Source organism: Epinephelus lanceolatus, chromosome 2, assembly GCF_041903045.1.
Source record: "Epinephelus lanceolatus isolate andai-2023 chromosome 2, ASM4190304v1, whole genome shotgun sequence".
Taxonomy (NCBI): domain Eukaryota; kingdom Metazoa; phylum Chordata; class Actinopteri; order Perciformes; family Serranidae; genus Epinephelus; species Epinephelus lanceolatus.
The window spans coordinates 38,251,654-38,268,321 of NC_135735.1; the positions used below are offsets into that span (position 1 = coordinate 38,251,654).

Sequence of the window (16,668 nt, forward strand, 5' to 3'; positions counted from 1 at the left end):
TTATTACAGCATCAGAGCAGTGTAAACCAGGGCCATATAAATGACTGGGACCGAGGCACACAAGGGAGTGAAATTTGTATGATATCTTTATTCCTGAGCACAAGGTCTTCTGAGGCACTGATGCCTGTCTCAGCACTCTGGGGATGACAAATATTTGTCAGCTGCTTTCCATTAGGTCCGTGGCCCCGGTGCTCGCCTCCCTGGCCCCCTCATGTCCCTCAGAGATTACAGCGAGGTCTACAGTTAATTGCCCAAATCATTAAATTTAACATATATTTCAATAAATATAATCAGCCAGCTGTTTGACAAGGTACACAGTTCATTAAGTCCCCTTGCTTGTTTGTCCTTTCCCTAATTAAGATTTAGAATCGATCATTGAGTGTGTAATGTACGGTGTAGCTCGGCTTGCACGGGGACTCTCTCTGCTCAAACGAAAAGGAATGGCATCCGCTTGCTAAAGCTTTACCATTTAGCACACTGACTGCAATGGGAATTAGACATCCTGTGCTAATTAGGGAGGCCAATTAACTGTGAAATTCAGGCATTTTTGACAAATAATCTCAGCAGAATTCAGACAACACCATGCACATGAATGTTATCAGTCCTGAATGGAGAGAGGATAAAGGCTGTTGGCTCCGGTGCTGTTTTAGATGCTCGCTTGTGTTGCTGAAAATGTGTGTGTGCTCCCAGTGGTGTGCTGTTCATGTCAGTTAGCCTGCAGTTTAAAATAATGTCTCTCAAGTCTGTACATGTCCACTAAAATCCACGTATTTGATGCCTTACTGTGAATTTAGTACAATTAAACAATAGGTTACATTTGACATGACTGCTGTTTAATGTACTAAAGCATTGCATGGATAATAGAGGAAGCAATAGACTCTGAAATACTGCAGTGTAGTCTCAGAGAAAAAGAACTGTAATAAACACAGATTGCTGCCTTTTTTGCAGCAGCAGCGTGTCACCAGGTTCGGGTCTTGTCCGGCCTCTAAGCAGCAGAGCAACCATGTTGCGGTTGCCGATGTTTGGCAGGGCATCTGCCCAGCACTTGACCTCTGTTCGCTTTTCCTGAAACAAAGAATTGGCATCACCAGAGAACCTCAGTGTTTCTGTGTCTCTCATTCCCATTTTGATTCATGATCACATGTATTTTTTAGATTGCATAAATTATGTATTTTTTGGACTAATGAACGCCCTCCACTGATAGAACTTTGGGAGAGTTGTGAATAGCTGGCTATGGCCTCTATCACCCGCATCAGTGTTCTGATTACGTGTCATGGCAGTTCTGAGCAAGATGTGGTTTGGCTGGAAAAAGACCTGCCTGGCCTTTTGGAGCAATTTTTATACAACAAGGTCCAGAGAGCCACAAAATGTAAACATACCTCCTGGGCTGGCCTGTGTCACTACACACTCCTGCTTTGTTGTGTGTTTGTGTATGTGTGTGTATTGAAGTGTGTGCAGTTATGCATGTGTGTGGTCTGACTCGTTGACAACTATAAAACAGGCCCCCGCTGTCTTTATTACCTGTCGGGCCTATCCCAACTGCTTTGTTCCCTGCGATACATAGAAACACATTTCACAGTGCTTGCGTTGGCGCTTTCTGTTCAGTTGGAGTTGTAACAGAAAGGCGCCATTACGCCATGGAAGGCAATGGCTTTGGGTGTATGCTGAAGCTGTTTGGATACCAGGCAGCGCCGGAGGTGTGTTTGCTGGGCGCCGGTGGGCAAGTCCTGCAGCTGCCCGCCTCAGGTGCAGGAAGAACTGAGTACTTCCTTTTACAAAATGTGTAATTATTATGGCAGACAAGGGTGTGGATTTAAACCGAGTCAATATGTAGATAAGCGTTATACACACACACACACATACACACACAGCTGCCTGGAAAATGATGCTGTTGTATGTGGTACAATAAAGCAGGTTGCCAAAATGCTGTGCAGGTAAGAAGGAAGCCTTCTGGGCCTGTGGAAGAGGAACCTGATGGGAGGAATGAAGCCTCCAGGAAAGTGCCAGAAAAACTGTAATGAGGAACTCTTTAGCTGAGTCCAAATTTTGTGATGCTGCCTGCCATTATTACCCTCCCCCTCCTCCCACCCTCATCCCCAAACCACCTAGACTACTAATTGACAGTGTATTATATGACTTTAATATTGACATTGCAGTGCCAAATGTATCATACTGTGGAATCATTAGATTTCTATGTCTTTCTCATATTTATCAGCAGAGCTGCTGCTGGTAGTAGTCATAGTAGTCCTAGTGGTGGTAGTAGTAGTATAAGCAGTATACTATATATTGTTATCTGTTAAAGTTTAATTGACATATCCAAAAGCTGCAAATGGTAAAAGGAAACATTTATTTCTGAGTATCTATAAAAACTCTGTCAGCCTCTCACCCTGGCAGCTTGTTCGATGAAAAACAATGACACTGGGGGTCACAAGTGTTCACAGAGGCACTCTATTTAAAAAATCCTCCAGTAAAGTTTTGGTTCGTCTTTCTGGGCCATCTATATAAAACATGAAGCTCTACTCTTTCCCCAGAAGAGCCTGGATTTTAATCAGACCTGCTCTTCAGACAGCCGTTTTCCTGCCTCTTATACTTAACAGGCGTCACATCAGGTGCATGGGGACCAGAGACAGCGGCGCCGGAACAGAGCCTGTGATGGCTAAATGATATCAAAAATGGCCCCATTTATGTCAATTTGAGATCAAGGGCCAATTCATAGTGCGAACCTCCACTGTAAATGTGCTTTCTAACCTCCTCCATCTGCATATCCACTGTGGCCCCTTGGTGCGTTCCTTTTCTTGTAAGTGAAATGTGTCACTGCTCATATGAGGATTTATGCGAAGACTGACAGTTCGGCTCACAGAACATGTCTGCAGAGCGGCGGGATCCGCAGTGCCGCCTTTTGGTCTCTTATCTCATTCTCAAGTCAGTGTCTGATAATGCTTAGATTCTGTGTTATTTAGTGCTATGCTATTTTGTTAGCCTACTCTTTTCCCTAATTAGGCCATTTGCAGGATGCGTTCCCCTTAGTGTGGTCATTTATGTTCGATACCACTCTGAACTGATATGCTTTTGTTAACTGGTTGTTCCTATTTGGAATGTTTCGCAAAGACATCAAAGGGCGGACCACAAGCCTCATTTGGCAACTTCTCCCAGCTATCCATCGGCTGCAAAACACCCTGGTGCCTTGATTATTAACTCAGTCACCACCCTCTCATTCAACTTGAATTAAAAATTAAAAACCAGCAGAAATGACAGTGCCACACCATTGAAAGTAAAGTGTGCAAAACCAACAAGGGCTCATTAGTGAATAGTTCTGAAGACAAGCATTCTGACTTGAGACTCATTACACTTCTCCTATTTTAACTCTAATTGGGTTCATTTTATATATGAAACGCCTTGAATATTTAATGTTGAAAAAGTTCTACTTCTGATACTTTATGTAGCCAAAGATACTTGGCCTGCGTTAATTGTCCAGGTTATCAGGCAAGCTGTTAGCGATTTCTCAGCTGCTTTTGCTCTCCCTGTAGAAAACCAGAGAGGAAAGACACTGAACATCGTTTGGTGGGTTATTGATTGCATCAGGATCCTCACACAAATAAAGCTGATTTATAAATAACAACATCGACAAAAGCATCATCTGCATTTTTGTTTTATTAGCTGCTGTACTGCTGTTGTATTGTACTGATTGTAGACAACTGGATTTTATGATCATTTATTCATCTAATAGATGATTATAACCAATATGTGAACAAAATGTTATTACCCCACATCCTACATGCTGCTGCCAACCTACACTACAAAGACCCAGCTAGAAAAGCCTTTGTAGTGTTTAACAAGTTGTTCAGCTAGCCAGGCTTAGAGCATTTTAATTAAACAGATTAAAAACAATGTTATGGTTTCTTCATCTGGTTGCCTTCACACAATCTTTTGTTTCTCTCAGGTTGAAAAGAAAGAAAGAGAGGGAGGGAAAAAAAGCCAACATTGTGTTTCCAGGCAGGAAAGTTTGAAGTTCTTTGTTTGGAAGCGAGGTTCCGGGTGCAGCACACTGTTTAGCTTGGTGACCCTGTGACTGTCTTCTGAGGAATTGTATGAGCAGCCCTGCAGAATAGTGCTCCAGGGTCAGCTTTCATCTTAGCAGTAACCTGTGGACTTTGAAACTCAGGGCGATGGAATTGCAGCTTTGTCAGTACACTACTAATTAGAAAATTCCTGACCTCGAGCAAGATGTTTTAATTATGTGTTGTGTCAACGAGTTTGCAGATTTAATCCACCGTTGATACACACTCAAGTGTGCAAACTGTGTCGCACGTTGTAGTAGATCAAGTGGAATGGTGAAGGGGCTTTTTTGCTCCGTCTTTCTCTGCCCCATATAACCTTACACCTCTCCTGCACCATGTTTGTTAAGAGCCATCTCATGCTTAAGTAGCCAAATTAGACGTGGAGTTAATGTGTTAGTTTGTGAAAAAGCTGGTCTGATTTGCCTTGGTTTGTGGGAGGCTGAACAATGTGACAGTATTGTGCTGGGTGTGAGCTCTCTGTTGCAGTGAGTCAGTGTGAGGGAAGGCAGGAAGGGGTTAAACAGAAATTGAGCGGGGATGCTGGGGGCAGCAGTGCTGCAGAACATAGCAGTGTTCGTGCGAAGGCAAGTCATTTCCCGAAACACTGCAGACACATGGCCTGCGGCGCTCTAAAACCTTTGGAGACCAAAATGGCTTGCAGGAGTTAGAAGTAATAAGGTGTTTTTTTGCCTTCTTTCTCCTTGACTGAAATTCTGCACGGTTGCTATGCATTGCCATGGAGCTGTGTAGCTGTTTTTATGGTTTATGTGGGTATTAAGATGCTCTGCAACTGGCCATTTTTGAGATTTGTTGTTCTTTAGCTGTGAAGCAAATGGAAGTTGTTTGTTTTGAAAGTAATTCCCTCATTTTTTTGCCATGATCAGAATGCTAGACCTCACTCTTATCCCTTTGTATTTTTCCCTTTATTCTTTCTGCTGTTCACAAAATGACAAATTAACAGAAGCATGTATGAGACAAGAAAAAACAGATATAGCAAATGTGTTTCACTCTCCTCCTTTTTGAGAAAAAAAAGCACAGTGACAATGGCAGCCTCGTGTTTAGGCTTCGCACAGAAAAGGAACCTGTGATGGGAACAAAGGCCGTCTGTGTCGTTGCATGAACATAAAGCTGTGGTATTAGTCCATCCTGACCTCCCTGATTATCAGTGTGCTGAACCAAAACCCTTTTCATCCTTTCCCCTGGTTCTGTTAATCTTGGCTGCCTTGTTTGCTTCAAAGAGAGGCTCCAGCATATAATCTGGGTATGTACATCTGTGAATTATTATTCTAATTCTTTATACGTTTATTAGAGCTGAATAAACTCCACATCAAATACATCACTCGGGCAATGTCAGAAAGCCTGGGGCAAATCAGCCGACATCTGTTAACTCTTTCAAAATGGCCTCATCCAGCATGTCTGTGGGCGTAGAGGAGCGAGAAAAAGGAGAGGCGAGAGAGGGAGAGAGAAAGTCTCTGTTGCTGATTAATGGCGGCCGTAGGAGAGGCGTTTCAGGCCGAATGTGGAGATGAAGCGGGGCCGCACTCCCACGGCTGGGCTCCACACTGTAAACACTGTGAAGGGACGAGGCGGCGTTCCCCAACTGAAATGCGGCGTGGAGGAGAACATGTGGGAAAGCTTTGCTTCCTGGCACATAGTCAGTCAACCAGTCAGTCAGTCAGTCCCTCAGTCAGTAAATTAGTCAGCCAGTCAGTGAGTCAGTCAGGCCCTCGGCCAGTCAGCCAAACAGCAAGTTCTTCAGTTGGTCCGTCAGTCAGCAAGTCAGCGAGTCCTTCGGTCAGCCGGCATGTAAATTAGTTTGTCAGTCAGTCAGGTACTGCTGGTGAGAGGAGGCCCATCAGGAGCACCTGCAAGCATCTTTAAAGGTTCTACCAGCTAGTTGCACTAACACAACCGGACCACCGAATCACGGCTGGCGACGTGCCACTGTGGCCAGCGTCATACACAGAATTCATCAGTATTTTACTAGTGGTTGCTGCCAATTTCCACACTGGCTTCAACTTTTTAAAAAAAACACCACCTGGTTCAGCTTTTGCTTCACTTCTTTGTTTAGCTTGTCAACAGTCTGTCTCTGTTGTGCTATATATGTCCTCCTTGCCTGGAGCATAGACTTTAGAGTTTAAACGGATTTTTCAGCATCAAAGTAATAACAACAAAAGAGTAATGTTGCATCATGAACAGCTTATCTATTTCTCAACCAACATGGGGCTAGTCTTTATCCTTCAACATGAATGCTGAGCAATGTCCCCCCCTCCCCAGTTTTATTTAACACGGTATGTTAGCCAGGGTGTTGTAACATACCAGTACATACAGTACATGTGTGAGTGTGTAGTCTCTTACCATGCAGCCCGTCTGCAACTTCTGCTGTGAGGAGTGGAGTGCTGAGACAGCAGGTTGGCCTGTGCGGGGCCGAGCAGCTCTGTGTGCCTGGCAAAGTGGGCCATTAACCCACCGCCCTAAGGTGTGACCTGGGCCAAATCCAATATTGGCTCCCGCATCAAGGCACAGGTGCCACTCAGGGTTCAAAGCCACAGATCAGCAAGAACCCCACCACCGCTCCTGCCCCAACCCCCTTTCCCTTCTCAAACAATAAAGGACTGAATGTAAATTCCTCAAGACACCTACAAGCATCGCTGCTGCCACTGCACAATTGGAGACAGGGAGTCAAAAGCAGAGAAAGAGAGTGAAAAAGAGAGAGAGGCAAAAACATACATTATTAATAGAAAGTAAATTTAAGAAAACGGGAATTAATTTTAGTTCTCTCAAGCTTGAGGTGAATGGCGCCGGTCATTGGAGGGCCAAAACATGGTAGTGTGACCTGCTAACTTTGACCCTCAACTAAGAGATTCAGATTTTCCCTGTGACTTAGTATCATAGATGTATTAAACAATGGATGGCCCCCCAGTCATTTCAGTAACAAATGCTCGGCATATGGCTAGGGGTCACTCATCAGGATGGGAAATCAACATTGAAGAAAGGGAGGAGGAGATGGGCGCCAGCTATGAATTCCAACCACATGGACAAGCAACACCATCTCTGCATCCATCTCCCTCCACTGGAGGAGTCACCATGGCAAATGTGGAGAAATTAAACACCAGCTGCAATCTCAGCCACATGGATCCTCTCTGCCAAGCTTCCGTCAAGCCAGTGTGCAAGCTGGTTAGTTGATAAACCGGATAACCTCTATGCCTGCATCAGTTTCAAACGGGATATCAGAATTTGTTATATCTTTTATTTCACTGAAAATTGGCTAAATCCTCAGACACCAGACAGCGCCATTGACCCAGGTGTCTCCTGTTCTATATATTGATCTGACCAAACGGAGGACTCTGGCAAGAAGACAGAGGAGGCATGTGCTTTATGGTGAAAAAAGACTGTTGTGACAGTAGGAATATTGAAATGCTGTCATGTCCCACAGACCCTCTACCACAACGGGAATGGACACTCTGGATCACTGCTACATGCTGTTCATGAGTAGCTGTCTGCTTTCAGAAAGATCGCCCATCTTGCTGAGGTCAAATATGTAAACAAACTAGATTGCCCCCAGTGACATGAGAGGTCAGGCCAATCAGAGGCCGCCCTACAGTCTGTACTACATGATGCAGTCTGTAGCACATTCCAGGACACCGCTGTCTACGTCACCGGTTCCCAACCTGGGGATCCAGACCCCCACTAGAAGTTGCCAAAGCTTCACGGGGGGTCGTGAGGCCTTCTTGATTTTAGGGTTGCAAGAATACTTTTTTAAAGATATAAAATGAAATTGTTATTTTCAAAGTTTAGATCATTATGGAAGATATAAACTTAAAAAAAAATCTCAGATGATAAGGGCATGGTGAAGACCTGAGCACAAACTATATTCACAGAGCTTTCACTGTCTGCTTAACAGCCTCATTCCACATTAGAGAAGTACACAGATCAAACAACCAAAGAGCTAATAGTACAATAGCCAGTCGGGGAGAAGAAAACATTGAATTTGACTAAATAGAAGCCTATTAAGTATGTATGATTGTTAAAAATAAAAATTACATAATACAGACAGAAAGTTGTACACAAAGTTTCCAAAAATATCAGGAAAACTCATCTCTTGTGCAATATTCACAAGAAGTAATCTGCTCAAAATTCTTACAAATCACTCAATTTACACAAACTTCCTGCAGTTATTGTTACAGTTATCAAACAGTTTATCAGGTTTTCTGTACTGTTTTTGTGCTTTTAATATTATATGAAATATCTACAAAATATGTCAGGGGCCGTCAGTCTACTGATAGAAAAGAGGTTTCTTAAGGTAAAAAGGTTGGGAACCACTGCCCTACGTCACAGATGACATCAATGGATTCACTGTCTATGGTGGATTTAATTTGTAAAACAACAGAAGCAAATGTGCCTAAAACTACTGTTTAGTTATTCAACAACCAGGAACCATTTTACCAGAACCAATGCAGGATGCCATAAACACCTTTGCTGCAGCCAGTCTGGAAACATGGACAAGTATAAAGCAGCAGCCTACAATGTAAGAAGAGCCATGAAGGTGGCTAAAGGGGACTAATAGGCAATGCACAAACTGAAGATTACATTTCACTGGAATTGTGCTTCATATAATGCTATGAGACAAAATGTGTATTAATCCCTGGGAGAACAGAGGCCCCATAAATACACTTTTGTTCCTGTTTGAGTACCATTTACTATAAACTACAGTCCCGAGTTGTTTTAAGGTATTTACTTTTTAGGTATTTTGTATTTGTTAGCAGTAGCAGAGTAGCATTTTCAGTAGGAACACATGGGTTTGGTGGTTTTGGAGTCACTACCCTTATCGTTTTTATTCATTTCATTGTGGATAACCTCTCTGAATATTGGCAAGTTGCATCATTTATAAGTAACCCTAATACATTTATTTATATCATGACTCCAATACTCTTGAGTCATGATTGGAGCATTTATTAATATTTACTAATAAATTTGAATTTTAATTAATTATTAGAATATCTGGTGTTTTTTTGTTTGTTTGTTTGTCCAGGTTCCCATGTCAGAGTGGGCATGGGCAAAATTTGGTATGTATTTCTGTTTTTCATTTAGTCTGTCATAGTGCATTTTATTATACTAATTGTCAGCTCCACAACCACACTCAGGCTTCCTCTTCCTGCCCTTGTGTGCATGAACATGTGTGTGTGGGAAACCATGGAAGGGTGAAATAGTGCAAAGTAATGTGTCTGGCCCATTGGCACGTTGTCATGTATGTCAGCAGAACATGGCTGAAGACAAGAGCCAGTAAGAAGGCCTTATTACAAACAAGCCTCCTCTCCTCTCTTCTCCTCTCCTCTCCTCTCCTCTCCTCTCCTCTCCTCAGGTTTTATCCACTGCGCTCTCTCCCTCTCTGTTTTTCTCTCTGTCCCCCGCTCCAAACAAGTCAAATGTCTGAAGAGATGTATCGAAGTATCCCTGCGCGTTCTGTACGATGGATATGTCATATGACATAATGCCTCCAAGCGCCCATCACAGATATAATGACAGATGCTGTTTTTTGCCTCATGGATCTTTCTTGGCCAAGCTGATTTTGAGACTTTCAGTTTCCCTCTCCCCCCTCTCTCTCTCTCTCCCTGTGCCTCTGCTCTCCTGCTTTTTCTCCTCTTCTCACTTTTTCTTTTTATCCACTGTGACCTTACAAAGCCTGCCATTTTGTTTTTCATTGAATTTCAGACACAATTACTGTGTAATTGCTGGCGACAGGGAAAGCGTGGTTGTTGATGTCTCGCTTTCCTTTTTAACTGACACTCAGCCATCTGCTTTGTTTAGCGTTGGTGTTTACCCCTCCCATCCCCACTCCCTCCTCCACAACATGATTTTCTGCGTGTGCTGGCGAGAGGGATTGGTCTCCATAGATACCGACAACAACATACCCGTGTTTGGGTTGCTGGCATGTGGAGGGCATATAAAGACGGAGGGGAGAGGAGAGGAGAGGCTACACTGAGTGAATTCCTGGACGAGCGCTGACCTTTCTGCCTGGATTTGGATCACTTAAGGCCGCCCCTGTCACTGAAGGGAATGAGGCATTCTGGGAGCTGTGGCGCACTACCTGAGCACCGATATCTGGCTATACACACTGTCTGTCTCCTCCCCACCATCAACCACTGCAGGGATGACACCACCCCAGCACTGACTGCCTGTGGCGACCACTGCCCATCCATCCAGGTGGATGGATGGCTTTGATTGGTAAAATCTGTGGCCCTGTCATGAGGCTTACTTGTGAGTGGCAGTAATTGGCATGGCAGTAGGCAGGCCCATCTTTCACATGTGGTCAGCCATGATTGAGCTGATTAGGCTGGGGTCGCTCCCCAAAGTGAGGGTCTGGTGTGCCCAGAGGGGCAAGGAGCCCTGCCCCCCCCCCCCCCCCCCCCCCAAAAACATGTCAGCATTACTGACCAGAGACCCTGGAATCTGATATGAGCCCAGTCCAATCTTGACACATTAACAACACCACATGTACTGTAACATTTATGTTGAAAGTTTTAAAAAAACACAGAATCAAAGAGTAGCTGTGAAATTATGACATGCTGAGGGCATCCCTGCTAGCATGGAAAAACACTAACCACATCCATTGCTTGTGAACATATCTGTGATTTTGTGGCTTTTACATGATTTTCCTGCAGGGGTTTTCTCCTTCCTTTTTGTAGTGTATGGCGCAGATGGTCAGGGGATACTGACTAAACACTACATGCTACAGACAGCGATGAAGAGCTTCTAGTCAGAGCTAGCCGGCCATGAGTAGCTACAGTCAGATTCCCTGTTTCTCCACTAGACAGACAGGGAGTCAGATGGAGCTTTGACAGTCACTAAAAGCATATTTATGACACTTGAGGAAAGTCACTGTCTAGGTACCTGTGTTGTAGCTTGGCTAATGGCTCAGCTATGAGAGGCTCCACTGTGTGTGTGGGTCAGTACATAGCCATAGCCATGTTGTTCATTAAGTAATGTTACTGTTCATAGACTCTAAATATATTTTTAATCTCTGAATACAGTACATTTATCGTCCGACCCGTGTGTTGTGTTTAATGTCACTGCAGTGAAATAAATATGCCCAATCTCGTGTTTTCTGCTGGCACTTGCCACACAGTCTTGCTAATGCTAACCACCGTGACATCACCCATTGGTTTGTGCACTCCCCATTCGAAGCCTCAAGTTTGGCATTTTGGCTGTTGCCATCTTTTGTGTGTAGTTCCTCTTTAACACTGACCCGACACTCTGGGCCAATCAGCCTGTCAGGCAGGGAATTCTCCCGATGCTCCTGAAAGCCAGTCAGGGCCTGTCAGAGATGGTAGATGTGGTTGAGGTAAATTGGCGGGAACAGTGGCCTGGCTACCCTCACTCATCATCCGGCGTCCAGGGGTCAGAGAGTGTACTGAGGGAAATTTGAAACAAAGCACCGTCATACAGTGAACACAAAGACAAGCATATGAGGGGGCGGGTGCTGGAGGGACTTTGGTTTGGTTCTTGTAAATCCATACCCATCATATGTTTGCAATTAAGGCCTGTCTGTACTGTGTGTTTACAGAGTGGTGCAATCAATGTAATTGTGAGAGGGTGTTCCTGACTGAAATGTCTGTCTTATTTCTCTCTGCCTGGGTTCAAGTGGGCACTTGCTGGATTTGTTTCCCCAGTGTTTCTCATTTCCAAATGTAAATGCATCCCTTGATTTGTATCAGCCTCTGTATACACTCCCTTTTTTATCGTTCTCATTTTTCCTGGATCAAATACAAACAACAAGAGCTCCATTTCAGAGTGGGACGTCAGCTCAGATCTGTGTCAGCAGTGTTGTTCATTTAGAGGGAAAATCTTTTCGTATTCATGGCGATTCAAAGAGCCATAGAACACGCTTAACTAAAAATGATAGTTTCCCTTGCTGTCGGAGAACGTCGCCAATGTTTTTTTCTCAGCCTTGTGTTCAGCTAGTTGAGGGAAAAAAAATCTCCAAACACTGCTGCACCTGAATATCTGGACGTTATTAGTGCATCTGTTTGATCTCATTCATGTTCTGCAAGAGGGATTACTTTTCTTAATTGAAGGTGTATACTTGCTCAGAGGCCACAACATTCCTTACTATTGATACCGTCAATGTGTTAGCCATTCAGCAATGATTACTTCTCTGGGAAATGAGAAACATAGTATTGTTTTAATTCTGAACTGTTACTAGGTTTCACCATGGAAACTATCCCTTTGGCTGCGCCACACACACACACACACACACACACACACACACACACATAGATCTTTTACCTCACTGAAGGCAAAGTGGGAACAAATTGCCTGAAAGAGAAAGTGCAAAACACACATCTGTAAAGGAGAAAATAAAGTTAATGAAATACACAGTCATTTGATGTTTCTGATAAAGAGCACAATCATTTCATTTTCAGCTGGCCCTGAAAACTCATAGGCAGAAAAAGCATGACACATAAAAGCACTTCCTCAGTGAAGTCGGCACACTCAAGCAATTGAGTGTAGTTGAATCAATGTGTTGCCGCTGTTGATTAACATCAAGCCCTTTCACAGGTTGAAAGCTCAAAGCTGGAATATATCCCCCTGTCCCCTGATAAGTTTCAGGGTTTCTGCACAGTTTTGGACAAGTGTAATTAGTTCGTGTTTGAAAGAATTTTGGAACTGGACAGGAACAAGGCTATGAGTCAACGTAGCTCTGCGAGACTGTACTCAGGCACAGCAGTGCTTTGAGCTATATGCTAGCATCAGCATGCTAATATGCTCACAGTGAAAGTGCTAACTGGCTGATGCTAAGCAGGTACAGGTGTCCCCATGCTCGCCATCTTTATTTTTCTTGTTAGCATGTTAACACAATATTAAGCACTAAATACAAAGCATAGCAAGCTCTGCAGGTATTTGGTTATAAATCACAATATTGGACAAATTAAAAATTTGACCTGATTATGGCGCTAAATGAAATCTTAACTGATCACCAAACATCAAGGTTCATCCTGAAGGGGACATGAATGACATGAATGTCTGCTTCAAATTTTAGGGTAATCCATCTAACTTGTGTCAACCTCATGTTGGAGCTAGAGGAAAAGTCAGTTGATCACTTAAGTCAATAAAATTCATATGTTGTCCTGACCAACATTCACATCCCTAGAGCCATGCCACTAGTATGTCTGAGTGTTGCTAGGTCCCTTTATGCATGACTAGAAGTGTTGTCATTTTGTTATATTTGTTGATTACATGTAAAATTACACACAGCTGTAGAACTGAACAAGTACCACCTGTAAGCACAGTGAACTACATGAGGCCATTTTTCAAAATTGTATTCAGCAGGAATCTTTGCTGCTGTGTTTCTGCATTTAACTTAATAGTAGTTTCTTGTCAATCAACCAGTTTTATGTCTCCTTTTTTTTTCGGACATTGGACAAGTTTCATTCGTATGCTCCACCTACTTAAAAACATCCCTGTTCACAATGGCTACCTGGTTGTTCTGTTTATTCCAAGCACAGCGCTGGAAACAGACTGAATATTGGTTGAATGACAACTATGGACTTAAATATAAAATGTTAAGGAACCAGTGTGAAGTCCCAGATCTCACCTTCTGACCTCTCCTTTGTTTTCAGGTTTCAGGCAGCACGGCGGGCTCCCTGGCCAGCTCCTCCACCCCGTCCACCTCATCGCGCCAGTACACACGGCAGCGCATCACTCGCGTCAACCTCAGGGACTTAATTTTCTACATGGAGCAGGAGAGAGAGACCGCCCACTCCCTCCTCCTTTACCGTGCCCTGCTCAAGTAGCCTCTGCTCCGCTCAGCGCCCACCTCAACCTCCTCCTCCTTCCCAACCACGTGCCTTCAGATCAGGTCTAAATGTTTCAGCTCTGTGTCTCCATATGTACTGTAGTGACGTTTGATGTAGCTTTTAATAAGAAGAGAGAGAGACAGAGAGAGAGAGAAAAACATACAAAAATAAAACTGTTGTTCCGTTTCTTCTCGGTTTAGATTCACGGTTTGTGGTTAGATCATTAAGTTTAAAGGCCATATCAAAATCTTTGTGTTGACGTTGGATTTTTTTAAAGGAACAAAGTGGTTTTGGTGTCGCTGGACTTGACCCAGAACTTGTTCCATGTATGTCAGGTAGCTGTTTATTTGACATTGTCAGCAGTAGCTTCAATGAACCACCTCAAAGCAAGGATTATTTTGGCAAAGAGAATTATCCCCTTATCACACCTCGATACAGCCTACGATATTCTCCACGAGCTATTTGTTGAACGTAGTTCAATGAATGTACTTTAGCTGAACTCAATAAATCAGAGACTTTACTGGTTTCTATCCCGAGACATCGTTTTGAAACATTAGGATTCCAAATAACAGCATCACATTCAATTTCCTCACTGTATGTGTAAATAGTTCGTATTGAATTATTTTACAGCATGTATATTTTTATCACATGTAAGCTTTGTAAGAAAAAGAATAACCCATGTGTCAATATTATGAAACCTGATGTTTTGTAAAACCATGTGCTTTGAATGAGTCAAAATTAGCCAGTTTATTCTGTTCACCTGTAGAGTATTTGTTATAAGGCAGAGTCCCCATGACCCTTCTGCAAAAGGTCATTAGACAAAATCATGGTCGCACCATGACACTAGTTTCTGATTGGCCACCCAGTGTCAGTGTTTATTTTATTTTTTAACCCACCCCAATGTGAACTTTGATTTTATGACTAGATTTTTGTACATTGTGTACTATCATGCTCACTTCTTCAAAAACCTACCTGGTATAGAAGGTTTTGGTGTTACTGTACTGTAGGTGGGGCCATGATGTGGGAGAGTGAAAACTCGGATCAAAACAGACATTCCTTCATCTTTTCCTCTCACTGTCCTATCTGCACATTATTGATGTTTGAAAAAAATAAGTTTCAAAATCTCAATTGTGCTGGTGAGCCCCTTCAGCGCCAGCCTACATTGGTAATGACTGAATGACAAAAGCACTTATTCGTTTGTATTTTGATTCACGATTAAGAATCACAGCTGTAGAGTCATGTTATAGAATGAAGCAGCCTAAAACTGATTTCTACTTCCTCCCATTTTGTTTTATGTCTTTGTATTACTGACTGAAGAGAGGAATGGGATAAAACGCCTGCTTTTTACATGTCGTACTGCATTGTCGCCTCTTTTTATTTTTTTTGTTTGTTTGTTTTGTTTTTTTACAAATCCTTATTGTATTATGTAATATTGTCCATTATGTATTTTTGTTTGTTTTTTCTATTTAACTAAATATCTTGGCCTCTATGCAGCTTTTCTTGTCATATTGAAATTTATTTAAATATTGGTGACATTTGGAACAATTGTTGTGCATTGTACATTTTGACAGCACTTTTTTTTATATCTATTTTACCTGACAACTGAAAGCTGTCACTGTATTATAGCAAAGAAATGAATCTTTTAAATAGTAAACGGTATTGCCAACTTCTGTCAAAAGACAGTTATTTTTAACAATTAATATATTTTCTTTTCGTTTTTTTTTTTTGTTTTTGTTTTTGTTTTTTTTTTTGGATTGGCTTTTATGCTTAACACATTTTCATAAATTTTATCTCCAAAATACCATGTTTTAAAAACAAGCACAACAATATCGATTGTGGTGATTTCAAATGGTTTTATTAGTGATTTCTATGGTTTCTGGTGGTTTCACAGGAGGACATTTCTATTACTACTACAGCTTTTTAGCCAAAATATTAGGACAATATTACTGATGTAAACAGATGGGGGAAATAACATTTCAATGTAAGGATGATTTGTAAATATTGTTTACAAAACTATGTGTTTATTAGAACCACGTTATTTTTGGTAAACTCTTGTACATATCTTGAAAATTTCCTGTTTGTGTGAAAAAACAATACTTATGTATTTGTACCTATTTTGTAAAGGAATAAATAAGCTGTTTACTAAACTGAGCAGATGCTGACTTTGTGCATTCCTTCTTTTACTCTAACAGTGTACACACATCAGGATGTCGGTAGATACTGTTGAAGATACTGTCAGGAGTAAAGAAAATGTTAATTTTTTTTCTCTGAAATGACTTAATAACTAAGCAATATTCCCCCCTCTCTTCATTCCTTACTCTTTAAAAGGAAAAATAAGCTGTTATGTTGTTGCAAGACAGTTTTACCAAAGTCAACGACTAATTCAGCCTGCTTCATTTCCATTTCTAACATTGCACATGCTAAGTACAAACTGAGTCAAGCGCTGGTGCTCAACTATGAAAAGTCCCCCTAGGTTTCTGCTGCTAATTAAGCAGAAGCATTTTTGAAAAGACCAAACTGTTTAACTCAGTGCAAAATATTGGAGTTTGGGAGCATATTGGTTTTTTCAAGATCTCGGCCTATTCCTCAGTCCCTCTGGAGCTGCAGACTGATCTGGATTCAGCCCTGAAGACGACCTTCCTGCTTTGCAAAAATTAACAGGGAGCTTGCATATGCTTGGGTACAGTAGACTGGAAAGATTTCTTAGAGTTTTATCAGTTCAATTAAAGGACACAGAGGTCGACAAGCTGAGTACAGCAACCACATAAATGCTGCCATCATCTGCAATAAATGCACCTCTAGATCGTGACAGA

General features: G+C 42.2%; 1 protein-coding gene across 3 annotated transcripts in view; it reads left to right on the plus strand.

Annotated features, from left to right (window-relative positions):
* The window catches only part of LOC117257912 (transcription initiation factor TFIID subunit 4), a 96,790-nt gene extending 80,789 nt beyond the window's left edge, over positions 1–16,001 (plus strand). For 2 of the 3 annotated variants that reach the window (XR_013488013.1, XR_013488015.1), the window contains 2 exons: positions 9,867–10,283; positions 13,679–13,817. Coding sequence is in view for 1 of the 3 variants with exons in the window: in XM_078161460.1 (XP_078017586.1) it covers positions 13,679–13,852 (174 nt within the window). In the remaining 2 variants the exon portion in view is untranslated. Of the gene's footprint in view, positions 1–9,866; positions 10,284–13,678 lie in introns of all 3 variants that reach the window. The other variant, XM_078161460.1, reaches the window with a different exon arrangement.
* Positions 16,002–16,668: the final 667 nt, after the last annotated feature.